We start from the raw sequence: 20,852 nt of genomic DNA on the forward strand, positions 1-20,852 counted from the left end.
CAATTAGGGAGTTGGGCTCCGACTTAAGGCAGGCCCGGTCCATGACAAATTGTCTCGAACCTTCGGTTCCCTTGCCTGTCACCCTCGTTTCTTGTTCGGGTATGCCTTCTTCCCCCACCTCGCTTGAAGCTCCAGAAAAGAAACCCTAGAAACGTAGGCGGCGTTGGCGGCGGCGAAGATGGTGTGCATCCGTCAGGCGACGGTGGAGGATCTGCTGGCGATGCAGGCGTGCAACCTGCTCTGCCTCCCAGAGAACTATCAGATGAAGTACTATCTGTATCACATCCTGTCGTGGCCGCAGCTCCTCTTCGTCGCCGAGGACTACGGCAGCAAGATCGTGGGCTACGTCCTGGCCAAGATGGAGGAGGACGCCTCCGAGCCGTGCCACGGCCACATCACCTCCCTCGCCGTCCTCCGCACCCACCGCAAACTCGGCCTCGCCACCAAGCTCATGACCGCCGCCCAGAACGCCATGGACTCCGTCTTCGGCGCCGAGTACGTCTCCCTCCACGTCCGTCGCAGCAACCGCGCCGCCATCAACCTCTACACCTCCACCCTCGGATACAAGATCCACGACGTCGAGGCCAAGTACTACGCCGACGGCGAAGACGCCTACGACATGCGGAAGCAGCTCAAGGCCCGCGCCGCCGCCCATCATCACGGCCATGGCCACCACCACCACTCCGGCGGTGCCTGCTGTTCCGGGGATGCGGCGAAGCCGGTGGAGGCTGATGCTGGTGCTGGCGCTTCTGCCTCTGCCTCTGCTTCAGCTAATGCGAGAGAGCGAAGGGCTGGTGGCGTCTAATCGAGGTAATTTCGTGGATCTTGCCGCCCAGAGTTAGTGTTCTGTTCTCCTTGCTGAATTGCTGTTGCTAGTTGTCTGTATACTACTGGGAGAGCTACAACTTCTGGTTAGTATGTTCTTGATATGGAGTTGATTCTTGGATGACTGAACCAGGAAGAAAAGAAAAGTTTTCTGAAAATTTAATATGGTCCTGTATCCGATTATGTATATGATTATGCTTGTGCAAGAAGAAACTTAAATGCTTGAATATGGGTCTGGATGTTATCCTGTGTTTTTTGATATTTGGAGAATGGTTGGTTGCTAATGATTGAGCATGCTGGTACTTGTCTGTTTTCTCTGGGCGTTGATGTTCTATTAGGCTTGATGTGTTTTTCTGTACTAGATGGTTATTCTTCTTGCACTTGTTGAGTTAGGAACCAGTATAATGTTTGTTGCTATTTGTTTGTTTGGATGAAGGCTGTTGAAATTCCATTGCTGTTGGATTTTTCATGTCGACCACTTTAGCTAGGCAACACACATTAGAAAAGGATTGCATATAAATGGATTATTGAGAGATCATAGGTACTTGAAACTAGAATAACCTCAAAAAATTGAGTGAGAATAAACTTGATCCACATGGTTTGTCTCATCATCGAGAAATCAAACCTGTGAGCTTTATAACAAAGGCAGTAGAGTCAAAAAAATAAACTGGCAATGGACATTTTTAACAAATTAATTTGATTCTGTGTTATGGATTGACCATCTAAGTGGTTTTCCTTCTTAATGGTATCTAGAAAGATTCATGAAGGATGAGAGAAACATAAATATCATTTAAATAGTTTACAAGTTACATTGTCAAATAGACTGAAGTTCATGCAACCAACTTTGTGTAAAATGAGTTCTAATCCTGTCCCAATCATCGGTCATTCATGAAATGGAATGACACCCTACATTGATTCAACTTCCTTTCCAAAGATAATTTGGAATTATTTGGCTCATAATAATCGATTTATACATAGGACCATTTATAGCATAGGAGGTTAGGTCCACTCATGTCATTGGATTAGTGTAAGCTGATCCTAACGGTCGGATTGTATGTATGCTAGCTGGTGCCATTAGATAGGGATTATCTTCTTAAACATGTCATAGCCCATTCTCAATAGGGTTGGAATTAGGCTGGGCTAGGCCACACCTTTACCCAAATAGGGCCTGAAAATTTTTTCGAGCATTGAGCTGGGCATAAGCCTGAATTTTTTTTTCCCAAATCCTGGCTCGAGTTCGGGCCTGACCCGAAGTCCAATTGGGTCTGAACTGCATAAGCCTCAAAAAGTTGGGCTTGACCTGAATCGGCCTAGTTGACCCAATTTTTTTGGCTTGATTGGCCTTAAATGATGGGCCTGACCTGAAAGACTCTTGGCTAAAGGTCCTAATAATGAATTTTGGAGAGGATCGGGCTGGGTTTTGGGATCGGCCATGGGTCAGAAGTCGAGCTCGAGCTTTCGGACATGCCGGAGCCATACCAAGCATCGACCCAAGCCCGGCCCAAAACTTATTCAAGCTTCATTTTTATGCTCAAGCTCGACCCAAACAATCTCGGGCTTGGATCAATACACGACTTGAGCTAGCTCATCCCAACGAACCTCAGGCCAGCCTTAGCCCATTTCATGCCCTAATTTTCAACCCTTAGATTGTACAAGAAACTACTTTTCATTGTTTGATGGATGTGGTTCTTGATCATCATATTGTTCATGAAGTAGATATATATGGTTGGTTCATTAAGACTCTTTACCTCTAATTTTGAGATTAGATTTTAATTTTGCTTGCTTATTTGTTCATGGGACCAATTTTAGCCATCATATGATCAAGATCCTTATAGTTTAAGAATCTCAAGTTGTTTATGAATATCTTATAACGTAATTGTCTACTAGGGGAAATTCCTGTTTTGTTTTCTCCTTATGTTGGCTCATCAGGACCTTTGAATTGTTGGATTATCATTTGTATTGTTGTTAAAGAAGGATCATTTATACTCCTTAAACAATCTTTAGTTAAAACTAGAGTTGGGCGGATGAAGTTGAAAGGATTTTCTAGGTGGCTGTGTGACAGGCCCATGTGCTAGAAAAGAATTTTTTTTGTATAAATGGTTTTAAGGCTTGCTATGCTATGTTTCTAAATGTCAAGCAATAAAGAAGGATAAAACCAATATGGAATATACTGCAGACATGTGAATACTATGGCAAATGTTCTTTAAAACTAGGAAAGAAGTGAGGAATGAGAAGTTGAAGGTGCATGAATTGCAGTGGTTTATGATGAAATGATGGACAATGAATTGAAATCATGTGTATGCGCAACAAAGATGTGGAGAAGTCCTGGCAAGTAGTGGTGCCAAATTAGTCATTAATAATCAAGAAAGTAGACGGAACTAGGAAGGACTCGAGCTAAAATGAAAGTTGTGGGAGAATATGCAATAACACCAAAGGTGGCCCATTGATTATATGAATCTTAATAGAGCACCAGGATTTGAGGGCGAGCTTTAGTGCAATCGTACAGTTGCTCCATTGTGATCTAGATGTCATGGGCTCAGAGCACCGAAATAGCTTCTTCGCATATGGGGATAAACTGTGTACGTTTGACCCTCTCCATACCCCGCAGTGGCGGAGGCCTCGTGCGCTAGGACGCCATTTTAATGGGGATCAAGAATTCATAAATTGATGCTAAATAGTTGGAAGAAGGCTTGATGGTCATGGTATGTTCATGCTATTGTTCTTATATCAAAGTGAAAAAAAAATAGAGTTTCCATATCCTAAATTCAACGATTGTTCAATGCATGGTTGTTGCTTTAACTGGCTTTCATCTTAGTAAATCTTTCAACATAGCATTATTCTACTCTTTCTCTCTCATGTTCATTATGTGCAAGCTTGCTGTTACAAAAATCAATCTAATTCTTAACCATTTCAAAGCAACTTTGTATAGTTGAGCAAAGTGTTTTATGGTTTCCATTTCATATGGAGGAAAAGATTTTCCATATTGTACATGATGTTTGTGGAACTCTAGGTTCTGCACAGTATTTTTTTTTTTGATTTCTGAAAGATTCTCTATCTCCCTCCCCACCTCCCTACCCCCTCCTGCTGCTGCTTTTAAATGATTGTGTGCTTGGGCATTTCATCAAATTTGTGCCCTACTGGCCATTGCGAAATTTAATATCTTAGTTATTATCTCCAAGGCAGTTTGTGGATAAGATTTGATTGAAATATACTTAGTCATGAAAATCTTTGCATGGAAGGTTCTTTTGGTGCACTTAATCTAATGCCAACCTGCATATTGTCTGGTGAGATGTGATTTCCAATTGGATCCTGCAGTCGCTAGGTGTATTGTGAATTTGTGACACTTGGAAGATATAATGCAGCACTCTCAATGGGATTACTGATCTGAAGGAGATGTATGACTTCCACTTTCTTGTTCGCCGATGGGTACCCCTTGTGGCTAGTCTCTCAGCCTACCACCACTATGACAACGTCATTACCATGTAACTCTCGTTTGGAGAGATTAAAAGAGTTTGAAAAGAGAATAAAGGTGTTCATTTAGAATTCGGTGCTGTTGGCTTGTCTAGAAGGCAATTCCTGAATTGGAGCCTTCTAAATGCTTGGTTAGGATTTGTGTATGTTCTGACAGTCCATTACATGCAGAATTGCTTATTGAATAACATGGATGCTTCGACCTCTGCAATAGGCATCATATGGTTCTAGTCATAACTGGTCTAATGAAGGAATTTGTGAAGAAACAATGCCGGACAATTTTCCATTCCTTTGAAAAAGAAAATGACATCAATGAGAAGATAATAATTGCAACGCGACATATTTATGTTGAGCTTATGGCAATTCTATATTGCTGATTAAGGTTGTGTTCCATTAGCGCATGTAATCTGATCCTAGAAATTAGATTGATGAATTGGTATGTTAAAATTTTAAATGCCAGAAATTATAAAGCTGGTTTTGGTTTTCAATTTAAAACTTGTTAAGTTTAATTTGGATTAATAGAGTGCCTAACATCTGTTAGCCCGCATCCCTAGCTCGTGCATATCAGATAGGATTAAGTCATCTGTAAGACCATCTAATCTGTATCAAAAGCAAGCCTAAAATTCATAGCACCCAAAATTCAAAGCATGGTCCAAGTGGTTTCCTAATTGTTGAAAAATATTTAACTTGTATGCTTTCATCTAACTTCCTTCAATAATTTTATTTACCTTTACGTCTTCTGTTAGCCTTTTTAAAAATGAAAAATAACATAAAAATTTGCAATGGTCACTGACCACGTTTAAGATACTGAATTATTACAAGTGCATCACATAGGTACACATGCCATCTCAGGAAAAGGTTTGGCATGATTACATGGACTATGATGGTTAATTGCAGCAAATGAGCCTATTTCTGTCACCCTCTCCCTCTTATGCATACATGCTATCATATATTCCTATAAAAGAAATCTCCAAAATCTTTAATATGTGTCTACTGGTGGAGCCTTAAATGTTTAGAACATAATAACATCAACCTCCATATTCTATATCTAGCGCTGCTTTTTTCTCTAAGCTATAATACCTGGTGATATCTGTTTCTTGATAGTTTGATGATTCACCAAGCAATCTCTCAATCTCTTCAGGTTCATGCTGTGCCTGTGGATGCAGTTTGACTTTTCTTAGCCAAATTAGCCTTTCTGCCACTTCATTCATTGAAGGCCTTTCTTGCCCCCTAACATTCAAGCATTCGTTTGCAAGCTGAGCAGCTTCTTGAATCACATCCATGTCCCCTTCATTCTTAATTTGACTATCGGTAAGCCCTAGAAGTTGATTCTCCTTAAAGGCAGATATGAAAGTTGATGCTAGGCTTCTCTCTTCTTCAGATCCTTCAAAATAAAGTGCCTTCTTGCTGGTAAGGAGCTCCAGAAGAACAACACCAAAGCTATAAACATCGCTTTTATCTGTTAGATGGTATGTTAGTAAGTACTCAGGATCTAAGTAACCACAAGTACCTTGAACTAACGTAGCACATTGAGTTTCATCCATTGGAACTAGCATTGAAGCTCCGAAATCAGATACCTTCGCCGTGTAGTTGTCATCTAAAAGTATGTTGGAAGGCTTCACATCTCCGTGAAGGATTGGAGGGGAAGCTGATGCATGTAAATATGCAAGTGCCTCTGCCAACTCTGAAGCAAACTTTAGATGCAGATCCAAGGAAATGGGGACTTTGTGACTCTTTTCATGGATGAATTGGAATAAAGTCCCATTGGAGGCAAATTCATAAACTATCATGGGAACTTCGACCTCCAAACAACATCCCAGGAGCTTAACCATATTCTTATGGTTGATCTGGGAAAGTATAATCATCTCCTTTCCAAATGCCTTCTTCTGCCTCTCATCAATTATCTTTGATTTTTTTTATGGCAACTGTACGGTTATCTTTCAAAATTCCTTTATAAACAGTTCCACAGCCTCCATGCCCTAGGACACTGTTTTTGTCAAACTGGTTTGTTGCCTGTTCTAATTCTTCTTTTGTAAAAATCTTAAATGCTAGGCCTTGGTTTGACTTGATCTCATGAAGCAGCTGCCAGCCTCCATTTTGCTGAAAATATCTCTTTTTAACCCTCATAAGATTTCTTCTTTCATGGACCATATAAATGCAAAAGCAAATGGATAATAGAATGACTAGGCTGATGCTAATGCCTGCGTATACACAAGCAGACATTGTCAGTAGATGGAGGAAAAAGTTACATAAATAGATCAAATGTAAGTAGAAACATGAATTCATGAAACGTTTCATTGTAATAATTTTTAATAATTTTGTAATGATTACAACATTTAAGAAGTGATGTGTACCAAAGAAGGTTGTGTTCCTCGGCAAACTAAATCAGTAGAAAATAGGATTTCTTTCCAAGTTTTTGAATACTAGTTCTGAAAAATTGAAAAGACATCATTCTTCTAATTTTATAAGTGCATTTATTCAAATCCTAGATATGCAGCAATTTTAGTTTCTAGTTGGGCCAATCATTGAAATAGGGTGGAAAATCGAATGTTAAAAATACTAAATAAATAGACCTCGAAGTAAAAATAATTAATTGAACCTGAAATGGTGTTGTCCTTTCATATGAAGCATATAAGTGTTCAACTTTGTGTCACATGGACAATCCCCTCAACGAGTAAAATTGACCTGAATTTCAGGCAGCTGAATAAGATTTATGTTTACAGAGTCGTCGGAGACGACAAGCTTGTGAGGCCATATAAAATTTATCCACACGTCCTTGCTGGTGACTTAGCGTGAGTTATGTTTGGCAAGATACGATTATTTGCATTACTGTTAGTATAGAAGGAAACAGGACCGTTACATTTATTTATGATGTTAATATCTGATAATCAAACTCAAAAGTTTGCTTATGGAATGTAGAAGGTGGATTCCAAAATTGTCAGAGACAATAAGATTACAGGTGGTGGAAAAGCCAAAATTGTATTAGTGCTTGATTGAAATACACTGAAAAAGCAGATTTAAATCACCTTTTGCAGGCTGCTAAGATGTTGCTTGGTTTTGTGAAGGGTTACTTTACAGTGTTCCTTGTTGATGGGAATGGTGGTAAAGCCTTGGTCATCTGGGTGAGCTAAAGGGTGGTGTACGCTCTATTGAGAATGTCTGTCTTCTAGAGGTGGAAACCTGCTAGAAAACAGAGTCTAGAAGACACAGGTACGAAATGGTTCTAATGAAGCCATATGTTTGCAGGAAGTTTATTACCACATAGTTGTGAGCTGGATAAAAGGAAAAATTGAAATGGTATACTCGGTGGCATAATACTTTCAGGTACCTGAAGATCTTTAAGACTTTGGAGACCAGATATTTTGTCATACCTGGCAGGAGACCAATCAAATAGCTGATCGACTGATAACCAGAGTAAGCACCTAAATTTATTATATAAGAGATACCTTAATATGCTATACATTAGATTTACGTAGATATCTGTTGAAGAAAGCAAGCAAAAATATTTTTCTGTGCAGATGGTTCAGAGGATGAGTTTGATTTTTGTGGTAGATAAGGCACGAAATCCTTCGGCTATACTGATGTTTTTTCATATCAGCATATCAGTATGCCTGTACTGTCATTGTAAAATAATGACAGTGCCTTGAAACCTTCATGCATTGTGATATGATGGTAGAGTATATTCGATAGAACTACAAAAAATTTGATTTTTACATTCATCATGGTAACATCAGAGTGGCCTACTGCATACAGCTGCACAGAAAATTTGGTGAATGGTGCGAGTTTGAGGTTTGAATCTGGCCTATTATCAGCCGTCCCCATGAACACCACGGAGAAGACCACGCAGAAACCAATGCTGGCCAGAAGCAAGGCACCAGAGAATTCTGACTGAGGTTAATTCTAATTTATAATACATAATATCGAGGATAAATTCTAATTAATGCCTAGTGGTGTTTCACAAAAAATAAAATAAAATAAAAGACCACCTAGTTGTGATTTAGGTTAAAAATGACTGTGGTTACTTGGTGGCAATGTATCTGCAAAAGCTAATGGCTTCAAAGATCAAATATATTATAATCCCTGACAAAAGATCAATGAAACAGCATATTGGCTGGTGACGAGACTAAACAAGTCCTTTCTCTGCGTATTGAAATCCCTAAACATTCGAATTATATTAGATAAAGAAGTCTTTTAGTTTGCTGTATATTAAACTTAACGACTTGTCAAGATGTCTGCTGAAGGGAGCACAATTGCCTTCTGGTGGCAGGTTGATTGTGTAGAGAATGAATTTGAGTTTTGTGGGAGATAAGTCATGAACTCCTCCCTTTGCTATGGCAATCTTTCTCGGGTCAATATATGAGGTTACTGGTACGCACAATTAACAATCCATCATGATACCTAGTTATATCAGAGATGTATGAGGATCCGTGTGGGCGTGTATTTAGTCCTACATTGATTATTCGCTGAGTAAATTTTTCGTCTTTATATAGAATCATAGAACCTAAATAATATTTTTCGGTTGGATTGTTGCAAATGGTATTAGAGCAGACTTGATACATAGCCTATATGGACTAAGGGATACTGCAGCATGGGTTCATGAAGGCTGACCACGAGCCTATCGTGGTGCTTGTGATTAAATTTGAATAAATTTGAATTCTTAGCCTGATGAGAATGTTAGGGCTTAAACAGGAGGAGTATGTGAGGACCTGTACGAGCGTGTATTTAGTTCCACATCGGTTATTTGCTTGGTAGATCTTGAGTAGTTATACAGGATCAAGAAATCTAAATAATACTTTTCGGGTAGCTATTTTAGGTGACGTCCTGGGTTGTTACAAGATGTACATCAGAATGATCTACTGCAAAAGAGTTTCTCAAGTTTCTTTTGACTCAGCCATGCCAAAAAGAATCTTGAATTGTCTGCCTCTACTTCACAGTTTTGAGCGCGATATGTGGCCACAGCGCTACTTTTTGTGTTCTTATTCTCCCTCTTTCGAGGAAAAGATTAAGCCCGAAGATCTAATCACCTTTAATCATCGAGGAAACAAAAGATGCACCACAGAAACCCAGCTGAAGGTGCAGCGAGGAAAGGAAGAAAAGAAGAAAAAAGACATTGCAAAGCAGAAGAAGGGGCAGTGTGTGCCATCAGTATTGCTGTTTGTCTCATGGTGGAGGAGAGGAATTACCTATTACCAGCTTCACTGTCAGGGAAAGTATGTCTTTTGGGTAGCAAGTTCCACCTTTTTGAGGGTTGCCGAGCATGCCTGGTGGGCACGAACAGAAAAAATTCCCTACCGTGTTCGTGCACTCCGCAGACTCGGAGCATGGCCGCTTTTCAGTGCACTCGTCAATGTCTGCCATCCCATAATTCACGCCGTGAGAGCAGGTAATCAGTTGCTAAGAAAGGATATTAAGTTACTGCATGAGAATGAGAGTGAGAGTGAGAGAGAGAGCTGCCCACAGACCTTGGCATCCATCGGCACCGCGAGCGTAGGGATTTCCCTTGTAGCCTTCTGAGCAGTTGCAGAGATAGCCACCATTGGAGGATCCAACACAGTAACTATGCTTACTGATGCAAGCGTAGGACAGGTTGAGTTGGGCTTGCTCGCATGTCTCCTTTCCTATGGCCCAGTCCAGCACCACGGGTGCTTCCCCCTCCGGCCATCTGTTTCTATAGTAGAAATCAAGCGTAGTGACGTAAGTCGACCGGAACTCGAACCGGTCTTCCTCGAGCAGAACCGCAAAGCTGCAAGGGTTGAACTCCCGGACGTCGGAGTAGTTGAAATTGCCATCGAACCAGACGTTGTAGTAGCCGAGCCCCGTGGGAATGGAAGTCTGGCAGCAGCCAACGCCGGCGGAATGTCTTGTTCCGGCACATCGACACGCAGCCGCTCTGGTACAGATCGGTTTCGTTTTTATAACCTCCAATGTAGGCGAGGGTCTCGCAGCCGATGACGGTGAACTTGTTTCTGGTGTTGCTGAACCTGAACGACGTCTCAGTGAGGTCCAGACTCCAATCGTCGTAGCTCAAGTTGTCGCGGTGGCATTGCCAAGATATGCTATTGTACATGCGAGCTTGGCCCAAGGGCAGTAATATGTCGATGACCTCAAGAGGGCCGAAGAAAGGCTTGTGGCCGCTATCATTGGTCTTGGTGCAATTTAGTTCGAAGCCTTCCCTTGAATCCTCACTTGGTTTTTCTTCTTTTTATCGAGCATATGATGGGTCCGAAGAATGATCGAGTTATGTGGAAATTACATGGTTAGAAAATCTGTAATGAAAACTATAAACAACAGGAATTAATACATCTCTTAACCCAGAGTCCCAGTTTTACTCCTTTCTATTTGAGGTAGTTATGGTACGGTCATTAGAGGTTTAACTGCGAAATTCTAAACGATGGCTACAGTAATCTATTGATTGCTGAGACTGGGGTCTGAAGTTGTTTCCTTTTTAGCATATCAGAAAAGGACAGATGTACAAATCATATGATGGTTCCAAATTTTGTTTTTGCCAAGTGTTCGATTGCTCCAATTGATCATAGGGATGGCAAAATTTTGTCTACTTGTCCGACCCAATTGAGACAAATAATGTCAAGATAATACATCCTTGACTGAAAATAAGAGCAAGTCCAGCTCCAGGTCTGTAATTTTGGATAGTGTGGATCCAATTTTGGATTCTAAATTTTTGTAAATTCAAACAATTAATGTTCTTACCACAGTACCCTGAACCTAGTTCAAAACTGGATCAAGATTCAGATTCCCATGAAAAAAAAAAATCAAGATAATACACCCTCATCTAAAATTAAGACCAAGTCCATCTGAGCTAGGTCTCTAAATTTGGACAGTATGGATCCAGTTTGGATCCTCCATTTCAATAAATTCAAACAATCCATTCGCTTACATGGTGCCCTCGAACAGGTTCAAACTGGATCAGATTCAGACTCACAAATCCAGACAACATAATGAATAAAAATACCACGGTACTCTGCCATTTGGATCCCATTAAAAATTAATAATTTGACTAACATTTTATTAAATTATAAATTAAAATATTAAATAAAAATAAACAAAAATTACCAATTTGTCTAACATTCTATTAAATTATAAATTAAAATAAACTTTAAAAAGTTAAGCCCAGATTTTTCATACTATTGAGTATAAATATAATTTATCTCTAATCTTTAAAAAAAAAATATAATTTACTCAATAATTTACGGGTTCATCCAATGCCAGAAACATGCAAAGATGGAACACAACCTGTTTAATAATATTTTTGTTTCAGATATGTGGTCATTCCCTCAACAAAGAACTATCACTGCAACGCCCTCAATCATGATCGGATCATCATAGATCATAAGCCAATAAGCAAACCATATTTACCGTAGAACCATGATTCCCATGGTCCTGTTCATAATCATAAGCAACACAGAGAACTATAGATTTATCTCTGAACAATAACCAATACCAAGGAAAAGAAAAGGGACTCACAGATCACCTTCGCAATTGTCTAATCTTTACACATTAACACCCAATCCTCATAAAAACATACATCATCGATGCTTGCCCAACAGCCTCCTAAGCTCCATGATTTTAGTGGTTATATACAACAACAGGAGTTAGCCGAGGAAATCTTTCATTGGATCATCATGATGGATCTTCTTCATTCGGTAGGCTTCCATGTCTTCAGGAGTGACCTGTATGGTAAAATAATAAAAGAATCATGCAAGGAACCACCTCTTTACAAGAAATAGGAAATACAGAAAGACAAGAAAATACCTCATCATTCCATTTCACATTGTATTTCCGCTTTCTTTCATCCTTTTCTTCCTTCCTTCTTTCATCCTCCTGCCAAATTTGAAACACTTTCAGCATCCATAGATTAATAAAAAAAACAGAGAGCTAGATAAAAGCAAAACTAGCACTTACCTTCTTTAGAGCTTCTGCAAGCAATTTTTTATCAAGAACCAGATCATCAGGGACATCAGTTCCCCATGTAGCAAGCCTCTGCTCCTCATGCTGCACAGTTTTCTCTGTATTGCACATATATATCAGAAAGTAAGAAGAAACTTTGACCAAAATAATCACAATATCATAGTTTCGCACATATTACAAAACATATAGCATTGTAATGAAGCGGGTTTGTACCAATAGCAGCCATTTTTTAGGTCAGTTTACCCTATTGAAGAAAAAGGCCGGTCTCAGCATATAACTTCCATTCAGCTAAATCCACCTAAATTGCAGCATTATGCTAACTTAAGTTCAAACCCAAATTTTTACAGGAACAAATCTCTCCAAAGCCATATTTTAAAACCCAAAAGATTCAAACCATAGGAACAGATCAGCCAGGATAATGAAGACTTCTCTCCTTTTTTTTCTCTTCTTCCAACATGCAACTATTATTTATTTCATGATCAAATATATAAATGTGGGTGATAACATGATGTGCACTAAGGCAAATTTAATAGTATGCCAGAATATAGAGATGTCAAAGAAAATGAAACCATCTAAAGAAAGCAAAACAAAGGAACAGGTGAAAATTCCTTCTGCACCAGGAATTGATAAGGATTAATGTCTAGGAACTAACACTAAACTAGGACAGAGTATCGCGATATCAGGGCACTTCAAATCAAGGAAACAGGATGAAAGCATACAAATCTTATTTTTGACAAAAAAAAAAAAAAGAGGGGGAAAAAAGATACAAAGCTTGCTGGTGGAAAAGCAAATTATTGTGGAAGGAGGAAAGGATGGTCAGCTCCACAAGCAGTTATGATATATTGGGAACATAATGAGTTCCAAATAAGATAGTAAATTAACAAGAAAGGGAAACTAGAGGAGACTTTCATGGTATCCATGGAAAGAGAATTTTTAATGAAAGATCCGTTAAAATATAAAAGAGCATTGAAGCTGTATGGAACTAGTGCCTATAGGAGAGATTAGTTAGCAGAGGAAATGGACCCCATCAAATTGCAGACGAAACACTAGAAATTAAATATAAGAGAATGACAGGTTATCTCAAGATGTAAGAGCACCCTAGGCTTCATGATTGAAAGGAAATACAGAAACAGTGAAAATATTTTATCAAAAATAAACACCTAAGCAGCCTTGCACAATCAACATGAATTAAGACCCTCATTTGCTACTAACAGATTGAGGCAATATACATATATATATATATATATATATATATATATATATATATATATATATATATATATTTGGCACATTCAACACTAAGGCATTCCTCTAAAGACCTTATTAATAAATTTAAGACATCTGGCCTAATTATTTCATATCGTTATTCAAAAATTTTAAATGAGAAAAAAAAAATAGACTAATCCGAGTGCATGATGTTTAAAGCAGGTCTTCTGAACTTTAAGCAATGAGTCTAAAGAAGCTAAAGGCTTTTAAAGGGAGCTTTAACTATGACAACTTGCCAGAATTAAACATTTCTGAAGGATTTTGCAACATCTCTGAAGGTTTGTCACGGAAAACTTGATACAACAATGTATTCATGGAAATTAAGACCAAGTTCAGATTTTATAGCAGAATTCCAAGTTATAGCCTTAAAGGATAGATGTCATTACCAAATATTTTTTGATTGCCAATTCATGAAGAAATTCTAGCGAGTTAAAAAGGGTGAATGCTTCGTATGTGGGCAAATTTCAGATCATCAAGAGGCTTGATCCAAGAAAATAGACATGCTTATTATAAAGGAAAGAAGTTAAATCACATATAAGTTTTGGACATTTGAAAGTTGAGAAATGAAAATATTTGAAAGGAATATGCATGCCAACCTGCGTTGACATGGTTTGTGACATGCTGGTCCCTGCCTACTTGCTGCATATCAACTTGTTTGTGCACCAATGCGAGTTGATATCAAATTATTTAGGCATGTATTCCATTTTCCCATTTTAGATTTGTTAAAAAGATCATGAAGTTTGGAATGGTAAATAGCTTTTTCCTCGTTTGGCTTTGTTTGATTAGAAATGCAATGTTGCAAGAGTATCATATTTTGTGGCTATGAAATCATGATGATAGTCTTGGTTAATCAGAAATTCCAGATGTTTTTGATTTGGTAACTCTTCTACCGACCTTCTGCGGCCTCCTTACGAGCCATGTTTGCTTTCATCAGCTCTGCAGAAGCTTCAGCAGCCTCAATTCCAGCAGACCCTGTGCAGTAGCTGTTACGAATAGTCTGTTTGCAGCATTTGTAACCCCACTGATGATCCTTCCACCATGAACCCCAAACACTGGTATGGTTATTTATGTAGACATCTTCTTCATACTTGCTCCTTGGAAGTGAGGTCTCCTGGAATATGTCATTGACATGTGATGATATGGATTAGTCACAATACGAACAAAGTTCTCAATTTTCAAAGTAAAAAGACCACGAGAATGACACATTGCAACCCAAACAAGATGGTGAAACTATTTTCAAAATGTGTCGTAACACAGATATTATAATTCTAGCAATATATCTACTATGAAAGAGCACCTTGCCTACTCTTTAAATTCAAGAAAATGGAAGAATGAAGGAAACATACAGATAGATAATCATACCTGGCCTTTTATTATTCGACCAGCACGGTCATACTCAATCTCTCTCTCACTTTGCCCAAGAAGAAGTTCCCGCGGAAGTGCCTCTTCGGATGCTGCATTTCCATATTTCTCCATGATGGTATCCTTCAATTTTGATTTCAAGTTCTCCTTGATAACCTTGTAATTCTTAAACAGTAATTCTGCTTGGGATGGGGCAGCTTGCAAATGGATATCCTGCCCCTTGTCAAAAGCTTCCCAAGCATGGACATTGAGCTGCTTGAAGTCAAGTGCTTGTCCGCTAATTCTGTTTTGGTTATCACCCTACATTACAATACAGGAATCAATGAAAAAAATGTACAATGATATACTTCTGATAACCATTAAATGGCATCAGATAAGCCAGTTTTAGAATTATTTGATACTCACACCATAGAATTTTTCATTTGGATCAGCATCTGGTAAAGGATCCTCACGCATGGAACGGGTTTTTGGATCATAGAGGGCAGAATTGACATCTAGATTCAAAAGGTACTTTGCAGTATCCTCCCTAATACGCAAATTCCTGGAAAAAAAATCATCAAGGCTATTAGTATATGCAACAGCTCGATTAATATAATGAAAGAAAACCAATAAATTCAAGGAACAAGAGTAGAATATGACCATTAAAAAAGCATCCTAACTAATTCTACAAAAGAGTAATGGTGCTTAATTTACCTGACTGTTCCAGTGCTTCCACCACCTGTTGTGCGTACACGTTTCTCCACTTTTGCAAAGTCCATCTGTTTGCTCTCATCGACCTTTGCCTCATCTACCTTTAGCCCATCATCTTCTTCATCCTCATCGCTAACTGCATCTTCGCCATTCTGCTTGTTGTTCTTCTCCTCTAGCTTTTTCAATTGCTGTTCTTTCAGATATTTCCGCCTGGCTTCCTCCCTAGCCTCATATTGCTCAATTACACGAGCATAAGTTGATGGATCATATCCATTCCAACGGTCGCGTTTTCCATCATAATCAAGTTCAAATGTCTCCACTTTCTCATCCGGGGCTATATGCATGTTAGTCCACTTTGCACCCACTCTCCGTGGTCTCTCCATGCATGACTTCTTATCATGAGTCACTGCCCCACAACTACAATATGAGCCAAAAAAAGGGTCAAATCTCTTCATCCAAAATAGCACTGGCAACAGTCACATGATCTAAAATAAAAACAATCATTATTTTGACAGAGTAAAGTCAAAACAATTGGCACACATTATAAGTAACTAATTATTTATGAACCTATTTCACAATGCAAATATTGATCCCAATACTGATTCCAACACATTGAAGGCAGATAAGTATAGTCAACCAAAAACCTTAACTACAATATGAGATGAAAAAAATTGTCAAATCTCTTCATCCAAAATAGCATTGGACAACAGTCACAAGATCATAAACAAAAACCAATCAACATTTTGACATAACAGCATCAAACAATTGACACGCATTATGAATAACTAACCATTCATGAACCTGTTTCACAATGCAACATTAATCAATACCGATCCCAACATATTGAAGGCAGAGATATGTTGGTTGGGTTACTCTTAGCTCCGACCAGCTTAAAAGTTCATAATCAAGCATAGCATTAGAATAGTATTTTGTAGTCAATTGTGGTATAGCATTCCACAAAGAAGAGAATTTAAAAAAAGAAAAAAAAAATCCGCCCCCACCCCCCGGAAAAAAAAAAGCACCCCGAACAGCTTTAAACCAAACTTTTTTTAGGAATCACCAATAGTGAACTTGGCATCTTGACCACAAGAGAGTGAAAGAGAGACTACTCACTTTTCACAAGCACCCTTTCTATATTTATCAGCCTGATAAATTTTTGCACCTCTATCATACCACGCTTTCGTGTAATTTGGATCTGACTTCCATTTCCTCTGATGCTTCAAACTCTATTGAAGAGGAAAACAATTGCAACTGATATTAAAACTCTATCAAGTAATATTTGGACATAAGCCAAATCGCTCTACAGTTTTGGCAAACAAACTTACAGGCCTCTCAGCATTAAGATACCAAGGGGCAGATGACATGTACTGAGGAATATGCGGATTAATTTCCTTCCCATCTTCATCAACCTCAGCTGGGGCAAGCCCAGCCTTACGTGCTTCCTCTAGTTCAAGTTGTTTTCGATGGTCTTCTCGAGATTTAAAAGATGCTGCAATAAAGAGAACAATATATGAAGAACCTCACAGAAAGAATAAAAGATTAACAATAGACAAAAAATAAAAGATTAATAACAGACATGTTCTTATGTAATACATATCATCTCTGAATGCTCAATATTGCACCACACCACAGTGTCTTGATTGGTACATTTATATAGACGGTGACATGGACTATCGTAGTCTATATACATATGAATGATCCACACTAGACCCTGATTCCTCAAATTCATTTTGAAAGACCTGTCTTCCTAAACAACATAAATCTAATATTACTCAAGCTCAAGATAATTTTTACTCAAAAAATAAATCAAGGATTTAACTTTATATCATGTATTATGCCTGTACCAATAACCGGACAACAAAGTACAATATATAGCACCATAACATTTTGAAATATGGCAAAACAAATAAAAGAAGAGGATAAATTGCTTCAGCAAGGTTAACAGTGTCGATCATATCAGCATGTATCACAGTATATAGATGCACAAAGATACAGTGAGGTAGCGAAATTTCACACATGAAAAAGATATTAAAATGTACCGGCCAACATATATGCACTATATCTCTCCAAAAGGGGAACAGCACACGTCACGAGCATTTGTAAAATAATTCTAGAAAGATCAAAGATATCAACATTTATTTATCATAGTATAGCCAACCAAGATAATCTATATTGTCCAGAAACTAATTTCTAATACCCTGAACGGCAAAATCAAGAAACAACCAGCAAAACTTTTGATTTTCAGCTTTATTCAGGGAAATGTAACCTAAAAATGTAACTTTCTCGCTTTGTTCAGGCAATCCAATTGGAGATGCGACAATTCAATACAAAATAGGCGTCAAATCCAAAGAGCTCATAACATATAAAGAATCTCTTTGCATTGTCAAATCTCTCAGAACCCACATATCTAGATAGCAATAGCATTGAGCATCTCACGGATAATATGAGCAGCAATTAACCAAGACACTTGCCCTTCCCGTTGGTGGACGGATCGGGGTTGGAAAGGAAGAGCAATATTTTTTTTTCCATAAAGATGAAACATTTAGGAAGCCATCATGGTGAAGAACTATAGCATATTGGGTTTGTCAATTATTTTAACTAACATAAACCCTAAACTATCATCGTTGCATCCAAAACGAGAAGAAGGAAAAGAAACCAGAATCAAAAAAACAAAAAAACCCTAAAAATAAAGAAGTTTCCCCAATCTCAGAATATCATTTAAATCAAAGAACCCTAATTGCGCACTCTCATCATATCAGCCAACCCAAAACCAATCACCATATGATAATCTCATCCACATCCAATTGTTAACAATTTAATTTCCCGAAACACGAAAGGGATTGGAGAGAAGCTTACCTGAAGCCGTCGCCATATTGGGCGTCTAACGGTGGAGCAGAAAGGAATCAAGGACAGCGAAGGAATCCGAGAAGAGGACGAGATCTGGATCGGCTGTAGCGGCGCTCTCGCAAAACCCTAGTCGCTCGTCGCCAACGGAACTCGGACCAGAACGGGAGAGATACAGAGGGGGCGATAGAGAAGAGAGGTAAGCTCTCTCTGACGCATAGAAGGCTTATAAATCGTGTATCTTTTCTCTGCTTCCGCCTCTCAACAGGCTGCGCGCAATCAGGACCGTTGACGCGTTCAATGATTGGACCTGATCTGATGATTCCGCCGCCCGCATCTCTTTTGCTCAGCACGTGCGACGCATATGGCTAGTCCGAGAGAGCACGACGATGCCTATGTGCGACGGAGACGATCTAAGCTCCAGGAAACATAGCAGGACATCTCCTATGTGAGGTAGGTGCTAGGGGTCAGGCACCTCAATCTTGAGGGAGACTTAGCAGCAGTCGTAGAATAAATTCTATAGAAAGACCAGTGGAGAGCAGAGAACTCGCTTTTTGGCGGCATTCGATGGTCACCTCCTACGCTAGTCAGCACATCGGAGAGATTTTTTAGACTCAGAAGTCGAATATTGCTTCATTATTGAGTAATCTACTTTTTCTGAACAGCATTGGCTATGCTCATGCAAGATTAGTGTAAGATGTCGATGTAGCAAGAAAAGAAAAAAAACTTTCCTCACAAAAAAAAGAGGAAAAAAAAAAACTTGACTCGGGTTTGATTCGAAGTTAAATAAATTAAGCTTGAATAGTGACGTAAACTCGAAATTAATTTGAAGGCTAAGTCAAAAAAAACTTATCCAACTTGATCAAGCATGGCTTGATTAAGCATGAAAATATATATTTTAAGTTTAGGTAGAATTAATGAATCTTGGATCTAATAGTCTATAGTCTATAGTATAGAGATTGTTACATACTTGAATATTTACTTAATTTTTGAATCCATTAATACTAATTGAGATTTATACCAAGTTTAACATAAAACTTGATTCAAGCTTTACCTAAAGATTGAAACGAGCTCATCCAAGCTTGGGTTGATTTCAAGCTTGATATCGAATTTTTAAGCTAATAAATTAGGCTGTTGCTCAGTTCGAAATTAAACTTGATCAAGTTCGAAATAGTAATGAACAATTGAAACTTACTCTCAGATAGAAGCTCAACCAAGCATGATCCAGTCGTACCCGCATGTTTCTAAGATCTTATTATCCGATATAAGTTTTTACACTTTGGTTCAGACCATCCGGTATTTTGCACCGCAGAAAGTTGTAGAACACGGTATTATCCAAAAGAAGGGGTATGTTGCACCATAGAAAGGCGTATGTTTTTTTTATTTTTCCGGTAACAAAGGAAGGGGTATGTGTTGTACCTAAAAAGAAAAAGAAAAGAAAAAAAAGAAGGGTTATGTTTAAATGCCTCATTGGCCCAGAACCTAGTCAAATTGGTTTGGAACGGTCTAAATTTTGTCGGAGGGAAATTCATACAAGACCCGTTTGGTTCACAGGAAGCATTTTTTTTCTAAAAATATGATTAATAGGAAGTATATTTCTCGGAAGAAAATACCTAGAAAAGTACTTTTGGCATGTTTGGTTGACCATGGGAAAGTAACAAATTTCCAAAGGGCTTATGTTTGGTTGAACATCCATCTTTCTGGAAAAGTTATCTATAATTTCTATTATACCCTTAGTAAAAATTAGATCTTTAATGCTTTTTTAATGTTTCTTTAATGCTGAAGGGCCTTTTTGAGAAAAAATAAAAATGGAGTGATTTCCGCCTAATGGAAAAGTAACTTTCCCATGTTTCTTATGGAAAAGAAATGTTGGAATCATATTTCCATTAGAATACAACTTTTCCGTTTTTCTTCTTTGAAAACTACAATCAAATAAGAGACATCTCATTACTTTTTCGTTGAAACATGGGAAAGTTACTTTCCTATTAGGCGGAAACCACTCCATTTTTATTTTTTCCCAAAAAGGCTCTTCAGCATTAAAGAAATATTAAAGAGGCATTAAAGATCTAATTTTTACTAAGGGTATAAGAGAAATTATAAATAACTTTTCCAAAAAGGTGGATGTTCAACCAAACATAAGCCTTTTGGAAATTTGTCACTTTTCCATGGTCAACCAAACATGCCAAAAGTACTTTTCTAGATATTCTCTTCTTAGGAATATACTTTGAACCAAAGAGCCCACAGCAGTACCAATTCGGTTCTCCGCCTAAATGAGTTGCGTCAGTTGGTCACCTGGTTTTCCACGCATGCTAAACCTTAAACCATGATTAGACCTTGGTAAATATTTATTAAAATCGGATAATGTTAAATGTTCTACAAAGTTTCATATAAAAAATAAATTTTTTTACGTGTCATGCTTGATTTAGCCATTTAGGACACATAAAATTGTAATGATAAATTCACAATGT

At 38.3% G+C, this 20,852-nt stretch overlaps 1 protein-coding gene and 3 pseudogenes across 9 annotated transcripts; 1 reads left to right on the top strand and 3 right to left on the bottom strand.

The window, feature by feature from the left end:
- Positions 1 to 5: 5 nt before the first annotated feature.
- LOC148703278 (N-terminal acetyltransferase A complex catalytic subunit NAA10 pseudogene) lies at positions 6 to 8,021 on the top strand (annotated as a pseudogene). 7 transcript variants are annotated; one of them, XR_016395651.1, is made up of 4 exons: positions 6 to 810; positions 7,362 to 7,506; positions 7,621 to 7,710; positions 7,815 to 8,021. The product of XR_016395651.1 is annotated as an N-terminal acetyltransferase A complex catalytic subunit NAA10 pseudogene, transcript variant X6 (transcript). The 7 variants fall into 7 exon arrangements; XR_016395648.1 differs by having other exon boundaries at positions 48 to 810; positions 5,438 to 7,506; XR_016395647.1 differs by adding an exon at positions 5,438 to 5,607 and having other exon boundaries at positions 48 to 810; positions 5,678 to 7,506; positions 7,621 to 8,021.
- Positions 5,205 to 6,161, bottom strand: LOC149753424 (wall-associated receptor kinase 5 pseudogene; annotated as a pseudogene).
- Positions 6,193 to 11,844, bottom strand: LOC148703279 (wall-associated receptor kinase 2-like; annotated as a pseudogene). Its single transcript, XR_015988352.2, has 5 exons — positions 11,840 to 11,844; positions 11,679 to 11,737; positions 9,759 to 10,494; positions 9,480 to 9,647; positions 6,193 to 6,497 (listed from the first exon to the last, which is right to left on the bottom strand). The product of XR_015988352.2 is annotated as a wall-associated receptor kinase 2-like (transcript).
- On the bottom strand, positions 11,640 to 18,871 carry LOC103703943 (pre-mRNA-splicing factor SLU7). The gene is made up of 10 exons (XM_008787024.6): positions 18,397 to 18,871; positions 16,866 to 17,029; positions 16,654 to 16,766; positions 15,544 to 15,957; positions 15,256 to 15,391; positions 14,851 to 15,150; positions 14,383 to 14,599; positions 12,217 to 12,320; positions 12,067 to 12,135; positions 11,640 to 11,984 (listed from the first exon to the last, which is right to left on the bottom strand). The coding sequence occupies exons 1-10, from the start codon at positions 18,410 to 18,412 to the stop codon at positions 11,907 to 11,909; spliced, it is 1,611 nt and encodes a 536-aa protein (XP_008785246.2). The 5' UTR covers positions 18,413 to 18,871; the 3' UTR covers positions 11,640 to 11,906.
- Positions 18,872 to 20,852: the final 1,981 nt, after the last annotated feature.

The sequence above is a fragment of the Phoenix dactylifera genome, chromosome 6, assembly GCF_051530095.1.
Source record: "Phoenix dactylifera cultivar Ajwa chromosome 6, Ajwa_hap1_PhDact_Kaust_v1.1, whole genome shotgun sequence".
NCBI classification, from domain to species: domain Eukaryota; kingdom Viridiplantae; phylum Streptophyta; class Magnoliopsida; order Arecales; family Arecaceae; genus Phoenix; species Phoenix dactylifera.